Genomic DNA, 8,758 nt, shown 5'->3' on the forward strand with positions numbered 1-8,758 from the left:
ACTTTAATATAACTTTAGCGGTGCCTGAATAGCCTTTTTAAAGGCTATTCACGCATATGTGGGGCTCTATCAGCATGATTTTGCTGATAGAGCCCCTTTAATTATAATGGGGTCCTTCATTTTAAATTGGAAACTGGGGGGAGGAAAAAGTCTTTCCAGATCCCTCGCAGCATCTTAGCACATGTCGCTCAGGCTGGTCAAAACTACAGCCACACGTTGCCTGAATGGTAATTTCCTGTGTTTCACGTGGGGACAGGAGGTAGAGACCGGCGGTACAAAGTGAGTGACGGGTGTTAGTGACTTAAGTAGGATTTGTTTTATTACTTTACACCAATTTCAGCCTTTGGTCATAATTCCCATCGGCCAGACAACTCCTTTTGACATGAGAACGTGACAGTGAATCGTGATATATAAAGAATAGGATATGATGATCATATTTATCTGCTTCTCTAGGGTCCTTTCAAAGTTTGCCTTCAGTTTGTCGCCAGACTGGGAATTACCTGTGAAAAGAGAGGTAAGTCTGTATGACATCTAGAGGTGCTTTACTGGAGAGCTGAGGTACCTTCTATCTATAGTATTACACATAGAGTGTTACACCCCAGGAATGATGCGCTCCTCTTAAATTGAAATGATCAACGCCTTGGAATGTATTAAACCAGGCTTTATTTCAAACAGAACGCGTTTCGGGGTCTTACATGCGAACATAAAGTGATGTGTCATTAGAAACAGAACCATCGCTCACATTAGTACAGACCAAACCATCGTTGTTAATATATCAAGATCTGATGAAGGGTTGCGCACCATTGCTGCCAATACAGTAGTCACTACCTGCTCCCAGCAGGCCATGGCATACAGGGCGTTGTATCTGAGCAGCCATGGGGCTTTGCACTTCTAGTAGTTGTGGAGCATGACTTCTACTGTCGAGCAAGTTTGGAGGTGGCATTTTGATGCCCCACTTGATGCCCCACATAACTTGGTCCTTCCTGCTGCTGAAGAAAACTGGCTATGAAGCTGATTTTAGGGTTAAAGTTCTGCTCCTATTCAGTGGTCGTCTATAATGTATTATCTCCTTAAATTGTAACCCCCACTTTCCTTACAATCATACAGGACAAGGAGAAGAGGCCATTGAAGGAAGGGGTACAAGACATGTTAGTTAAACATCACCTCTTCAGCTGGGACATTGATGGCTGATGGTGGACATCTTCTTGTGCTCCTCACGTTTCTGACCCTATGGAGTCTTACAGAACTTCACTCCAGCAATGCACTTTTTCTATTTCTGCTCTACTGCCAAGAACTCTCTTCAAAAATCTCTTCGTAACATAAAAGATCTCCAGGCGTGACCTCCAGCTTGAATGTACCGTTGTGACCCTGGAGGAACGTGACATCAGGATGAGATTGTGCCACATGTCAGAACTTCCCTGCACTGGACCAGTCCTATCATCTCATCCCTTGACAAGTCAGATTGTGACCGGTTTGATGAAGTGGACAGTCCAAGCTGATGAAAGTCTATAGCTGTGTATATATAAAATATAGAGAAATATATATGAGTGTATATTTTGAGATGGAAAAGTTTTTTGTTTTTTTTTGTTTTGTCAACACATTTCCTACCTCCTCTCATTTTCCTTCCTTGACTGAACCACAACACGTTTCAGAAAATATAAAGTTCTGACCTTTGTTTCATGAAAAGTAACTTGGGAGTGTGACTCTCCATGAATTGTATTATATCAAGGTGTTGAAGGCTGCTTTGCCCCATCCATGACTTTGGGTAATGTATTAAAGGACCAGTTGGCTGTGACATAAGTTCCCTTTGTAAAATAATGGCTGAAAGCTTTCAATGTTTCAGTATTTTGTCAGTTCTAAAAAAATTTTATTTAATTTTTTTTCACATTTTAAATTTCAGTATACAAGCTGATTCCTGTACCGATACCTGACCCATCTAATATTATAGACTGTGTCACCTTGGACCAGGAGATCTAGATGCATCATATTTATTATAGGGGGTCATACTGGATGAAGCATCAGAGTATCCTTGGTTTCTTTATACCACCAATTGGTTGACTTGCAAAATTTTTTGCCCATGGGCCCACATTTACTAACAGACAATGTAAATGTAATGGAGCTTTCATGGAGTCAAATTTTTATCATCTATATCTGTTTGATGGAGGTCTGACATATAAGAACCCACAGTCACTGCTCGAAGTGGCAGGAACTGTCGGTGTGTGCGGCTTCACAAGTCTTGACATTGTGTTCATTCATGATGTGGCCCACTTGCAGGTCAGTCCCATTCATGTAAATGCAGCTGAGCTGCAATACACAAGGTACAGCACTGTAGTTGGTATCAGTGAAGAGTCCGCAGTGCCCACCGGGATACTGTGGTCTCCTCAGATTACTGGTGGGATCTGGTACCTTCGCAGATCAGATATTGATAACGTATCCTATAGATAGGTCATTAATATTCATCTCCTGGAAAACCCCTTGATACTAAGTAGAGATGAGCAAGTACTGTTCGGATCAGCCGATCCGAACAGCACGCTCGCATAGAAATGAATGGACGTAGCGGCACGTGGGGGGTTAAGCGGCCGGCCGACCTCAAAGCGGAAGTACCAGGTGCATCCATTCATTTCTATGGAGCGTGCGGTTCCGATCGGCTGATCCGAACAGTACTCGCTCATCTCTAATACTAAGGCCATACAGTGTGGGTCCACTGCAGGATTCCTGGGTGACTGACCCAACTTTAAACAGGAAGATCCTTTGTACTTCAGGGTTTGTTTGTTTTTCTGCAGTGTGTGGATTGGGTTTATTTAAAGTCCAGCATTGCAGCAAGTTAGCCACTGACAATTTTGCACTAGCTAAATCCCCTATGAGTACATGACATGTGCCCCCGACCTTAAAGTCAGCAGACTGAAAATGCGCCATATTTCTTCCAGTGGATACCTCCCTTTGCATAGTTATTGGTGTACTCGGTCGAATACCACGCAGTAAACATTCGATTTCCCTTCCTACCTTCCCTGGTGCTTTTTTTTTTTTTTTTTACACCAAAAACTATGCAGGGGAGGTATTCAATCAATTATACTCGCTCATCTCTATTTTATGCCAAAACTTTGGCGCAGTTGAAGCACATATTGTTGCACATTAAGTTACACCCCCCTCACAGGATAGTCTGATAAAATGGTCTGAAAGTAGGTGCACCTAAAATGCTTCTATTTTAGGCCACAATTGGGGAGGAAACAAAAGGTGCTATTTAAGATGCAACAGTGGGTGGAATATCCTAAGGTAGGGAATGTTCTATACCTGTTGTTTCCATGGATTCATCACACTTTGTCATGCTGGCATCCTGCCCATTCCAGAGATAGCAATGTTAGGTTTGGGTACCAATATCACTGCACGGTCAGAGGGGCCGGCCTTACCGCTCTGCTTACTCAGTGGCCAGTGGTGAGCACCCCTGACAGGTACGCTTATATAGTCTTGTACTGTGAGGGGGCGCTCCTCACTGCCCAGCAATGATGCTGAGGAGCAAGGCTCACCCCTCTGACAATGCAATGATATCTCTGGTACTGAGGAAGACGCCAGAAAAACTGAATTCCTCTTTTTAAGCCACGCTCTTTCTTGCTAGGTTATGGCAATCGCTGGCTAATCCTCACCCCTTTGTCAAGTGAGCCACAATAAATTTTCCTTTAATAACCTTTAATAATTGTAATAGAAGACAAGTAGAAGATGCCAGAATGCTGATGGGTAAATCTCAGCAGAGTTCTCTACAATGTCTCAGGTTTGTGTTTCGTTAGTATCACGTTACTTGGCTCCCAAGTGCTGCGATATTACTGAAACATGTGAATGTCAATTCTGTAAGGAACGCAGAATACTATATGGAGACTGGGTTTATGCACCTTTACATGTGGAACTCCGATTTTGATACTGTATAACTAATGTGAATGCTTTCGGTCTCCTCTATGAAAATGAATAGAAGGAACAAATGGAGGTGTCCCCAAGTGAAAAAAAACATTAACGGGATAAGTGTTCATGAAAATGAAGCGTGTCTGGCAAGTTTCTCATTCTTAATTTCAACTTTAACCAAACCTCCAAACATCACGCTTGTTTTATAATGAAATCTAGTGCCTAAATAAAACTGCCATACAGTGTCTATGGAACGAATGATTCTTTTTTTCATCCAGGCTCCATTCCCTAGTGCCAGCGTTGTACAGTGCCCAGATAGCCAGTCCAGATAAACTGCATCTTTTAAGAGGTTATGTCACGATAAAATATATATCCTTGAATTACTGATTGGTGGGGTCCAACCGCGGAGAACTCACAAGCCAGAAAATGGATGGACTTGCGATGACCAACTAATGTACCTCACCTATCTCCAGCACTCCCATTGAAATGGGGGTGTCAACACTGGTTAACAATTCACCATTCTCAGGATCAGTGGAGGTTCTCATTGGTTGGACCCCACCAATCAGCAACTTAGATATCCACTTTGGACAGAGGTTGAATATGTTTTGAGGCATAACCTTTTTCAGTGATCACCAGTTACTGTATTTCAGGGGAGTTCTGTGACCAGGAAGGTTCCTACATGTTGTGTACTATGAGGTGGGGGTCCTGTCAAATAACACGTCATGGCTGTAAGAAATTAAAGGGCTGTCCTCATTAACTACACACGCATGGACACTCTTGCCATCGGAGTTATTGTGGATTCTATTGTTGCTGATCTTTAAAACAAAGTACAGGGTGGGAATGGGTGATGAGAAAAGAACAGGGTGATGTAAGAGAATATATGACCCTCTACTCTAATGGAGTATCTACCCTAATAGTAATATAGAAATAGGCTGTCCCAGTTTAAACAATACTTATCTATTATTCTGTGATCCCCTTATGATCATAAGAACCGGCATCCTCTGTGTGAAGGAGTAGATGTGCACGTGTGGTCACCACTTCTATTTCGAGTAAGGTAGTGGAGTACTGCATTCGGCCAGTGCCATAGAGATATAGTGACTACGCTGTGCTCCAGGGTTTTTATGTGTCTCTTCTTTTTCTAAGTACCGTCTGTTCCAGACATATTGGTGCAGTTACGTTTGGCTACCAGTATAAGTGTACAGTCAAGTGAACACGGCCCAATAAACAGATTCCTCTGGATTCCTGGGAAATTCATAGGTAAAGGTATATAACTGAAAAAGTTTAGAGGGCATGTCAGCCATCTGTTTTTTGTTTTGTTTTTTTTGAAGGGGGGGGTTCACTGACCATGGGTATATTGAGAATAATGGAGACCTGCTCTATTATTGTCATTATTTTTCACTGGTAGGGCTGGTAGACCCCACTTTACACCCTACAAACTTTAAAGACACCACTGTTAATATCTTGGTGACAGATACCAAAGGACACCTTCAGAGGACTCAAAGAATCCATTTATAGGTGTTTGTTAGAAGTGACATTCCAAAGCTATGTAAGTAATGTTGGGGTGAGGCCTTCTTTTCTAGCTTTCACAGCCTCCATGCTTTTTAGAAGGACGCCCTCAACACTTTTGAGTGGGAATTTTTGTCCATTTAGCAGAATTTGAGGTCGGGCACTGATGTTTGGTGAAAAGGTTTATTTCTCATCAATGTGGTTCATCCCAAAGTTATATACTTCCTTCCAGAGCACTGAACACCCCTTTTCCCCTCTGTTGTCTTCAGTGGCGCAGACTATTGTGGTTAAGACTAGAATGGGTAAACGTGGTGCACTTAGTTTAGGCTAAAAATTTTCAACTTAGTAGTGTTTCATTCTGATCTGCAAACAAGGAGGCCTTAGACATGTGGATTCGAATTGCAATGAAAAATTCTGCCTTAAAGAGAACCTTTCACAACCTCCTCCAATTCAGGTTCTTAGCTTTTGTTAATAAATGATGAGCTAATTAACTTCTGTAATGTCAGAATGGCGGTGTCAGGTAGGGGGAGTGATTCGGAGCTCCAATCAGAGGCAGAATCACACCCCATGTCTGATCCTGGCTGACCTCGCACTCCTGACAGTACTGAGCCTAAACAGTAGATCAGACACCAAAACTAACAGCATTTATTGCTCAGGAACAGTGGGGGCTAGAGAAAAAAATCCAACTGTGCCAGAATTGGTGGAGCAGCAGCTATTAATTGATATAAAGAACTGGGCTCAATGTGGTGGTGAAAGGTCCTCTTTAAAGTAAACCAACTAAATTGTGGATTAGACAGTCTAAATTTATGCCAGATTTAAAATCTATCATCAGCCATTGTAATAAATCTGATATATTTTCTAATTATTAGTAAAATTGGGCCATTGATTCTTGTATGAACAGGTGGTCAGACTCACCATGCAGGTCTATGACAGTCAGATCTAAAAGACTTGCATTGTATGACCTCCTGTTCATAAAGGAAACTTTGTACAAACAGTTCAGAGCTCCATGTAGGAGCACATAACTTCATAATTACACTTAAGCTTGGGTGTAGTGTAATTTATTTATTTATTTTTTATGGGAAAGACCAAAAGATTTTTTATTAACTGGAGTTCTTCTTTAACACTAAACTCAACCGAAACTAACTCTAACCATGTTTTAACCATGACTTGTGCATAGAGGCACTGTCAGTACGACCCATACTACTACCTATGTTTATATATGAGGATTGTCTGGCTGCTTCATTGTGTTGCACGTCAGGAAATAGGATCAGGATCCTGCTGGAGTTTTCCTAACAGACTTCTAGGTATTTCTCCCGCCCTCTACCAGAGACTGAAAGAGTTCACATACATGTAATGCTTATCTTCCTTCCTTCCCAGAATAACAACAGATTTTGGCAGGGGGCTGGTGACAGACTTCCATGCTGCATACTACAAAAGATAATGGGCAATTGGTCTGATAACAAAGTGTCAGTTGAAATGAACTGCAGTAATCTAAAGTGATACCGCGATGGCTGTATTATACGGCTATACTGTCATTCAACTCCTGTGGTAGTGCAACTAGTGCTCTGTAACACGTTATATATCAGGGTAACATGGATATTTATCTCTACCCATCAGAAAAAAACCTAGCTGACGTTAGGGTCACACTAGCATTCAGGCTAAGTTCACACTGAGTTTGTTGGTCAGGATTTTGAGGCCGTATCCACCTGAAAATCTTGACCAAAAAGACGGCTTCAAATTGAAAGCAATGGGAGCCGCTCAGGTCTTTTTTTGTTTCTTCCAGCTCCCGGAAAAAAGAAGCTCGTTCTTCAAGTCGTTTCGCCTCATGATTCAGCCTGAAGACACTCCCTCCTAAGGACTAGGCCCATTCATTGGGCCTCACCCGGAGTGGAGTGCGTGGCAGGATGCCGTTACACTGCACCAGCTTCCAGTCGCGGCTACCCGGCTTTTGGTCTGGAACCTGAGGCGGCCTCCACCTCAGGTTCCGGAACAAAAAACTCAGTATGAAGTTAGCCTCAGATTTCGGTTCTTTGGGTCTGCTTGGGGACCCAAAAAACAGAAACCCAATTCACTTAAGAAATGGTTACCTGCATAGACTATAAAAGAGTCCACCAGGTTTCCACCCGAAACCTGTTTTTCAAGTTAAATGGAGGATTGAAAAACCGAATAGAGGCCGAAAACTAGTGTGAGACTAGCCTGAGATGCTTTATCACAGTGATTCTGTACTACATGTACCCCTGAGGAACACTGTCCCTGAATCAGTAAGGATGAGTGCCCAAGTGACAACAGGTGAGATCTGTCATTAGATGGAAGCACTCATTGGTGTCGCAGGCAACAGGGGAAGCAACTAGTGAGCTTGATTCATTACTCACAGCGAAGCCCAGGGCAGAGAACAAGTATGGATCAGAGTGATGAGTAATGAGTGCACGTCACCGCTCAATCCTCGGACATCATTGTGAGGGGACCATTCAACTGTGTTTTGGGGCACCCCCAAGAGGGCTATTATACTAGGTGGGATGACTATACTAGTTGTGGGGGCACTAAGGAGGTCATTGTGATGGGGATAAGGGCATTGAGTGGGCCATTATATTGTGTGTTGGGACATTAAGGGGGTATTATACTCTAGGGGAACTTTGTGGGGCAATAAGAGGGCATTTTGCTGTTTGAGGGTACAAAGGGAGAATTATTCATATTTGCCAACTCTCCCAGAACTTTCTGGAGGATCCCAGAAAAAGGGGTAACCAGAGTCATAGAAATGTGGGAAAATCTAGATCCTATGAAATGCTCCAGCATATGAATAAGGAGTTTGTATGTTCTCCCCGTGTTTGCGTGGGTTTCCTCCAGGTACTCTGGTTTCCTCCCACACTCCAAAGACATACTGATAGGGAATTTAGATTGTGAGCCCTGTATGGGACTGTCAATGTCTGTAAAGTGCTGCCGAATATGATAGTGCTATATAAGGAAGCATAATAAATAAATAATATGGCCACTTCACATGTCTGTGTCCCCAAAAGAGCTGTGACGGGCTAAAGGGGCTTGACTTTGTCAAAAGCGAGCATGGTCTCATCAAATTTTTTACTCTCTTTTTCACATTGACATGTGTCGGAAAAACAGGCATGTGAACTGCAATTATTTGTCCTCAAAACGGCTATGTGACGGCAATTAAGTCAGTTAAGTCAACTATGGAGGCACATCTATCTGCACTGGAGCTGTAAACATAAAACGATAGATAAATAACACTATGTGGCTTCATTTTTCATACTTAACACACTAACAATAAAACAAAAGTGATTGTAAAGGTGAAACTATAGAAATAATGTAATTAAACTGTGTCCATTTATACCGCATTGTGACTAGTGGT

The 8,758-nt window shown here is 42.4% G+C and overlaps 1 protein-coding gene across 5 annotated transcripts in view; it reads left to right on the plus strand.

Annotated features, from left to right (window-relative positions):
- SGSM3 (small G protein signaling modulator 3) overlaps positions 1–2,416 on the plus strand; it is a 32,592-nt gene extending 30,176 nt beyond the window's left edge. For all 5 annotated transcript variants that reach the window (XM_075286820.1, XM_075286821.1, XM_075286822.1 and 2 more), the window contains exons 21-22: positions 454–514; positions 1,108–2,416. In XM_075286820.1, the coding sequence (XP_075142921.1) occupies positions 454–514; positions 1,108–1,191 (145 nt within the window). In that variant the 3' untranslated portion in view covers positions 1,192–2,416. The remainder of the gene's footprint in view (positions 1–453; positions 515–1,107) is intronic.
- The last annotated feature ends 6,342 nt before the right edge of the window (positions 2,417–8,758 follow it).

The sequence above is a fragment of the Leptodactylus fuscus genome, chromosome 9, assembly GCF_031893055.1.
Source record: "Leptodactylus fuscus isolate aLepFus1 chromosome 9, aLepFus1.hap2, whole genome shotgun sequence".
NCBI lineage: Eukaryota > Metazoa > Chordata > Amphibia > Anura > Leptodactylidae > Leptodactylus > Leptodactylus fuscus.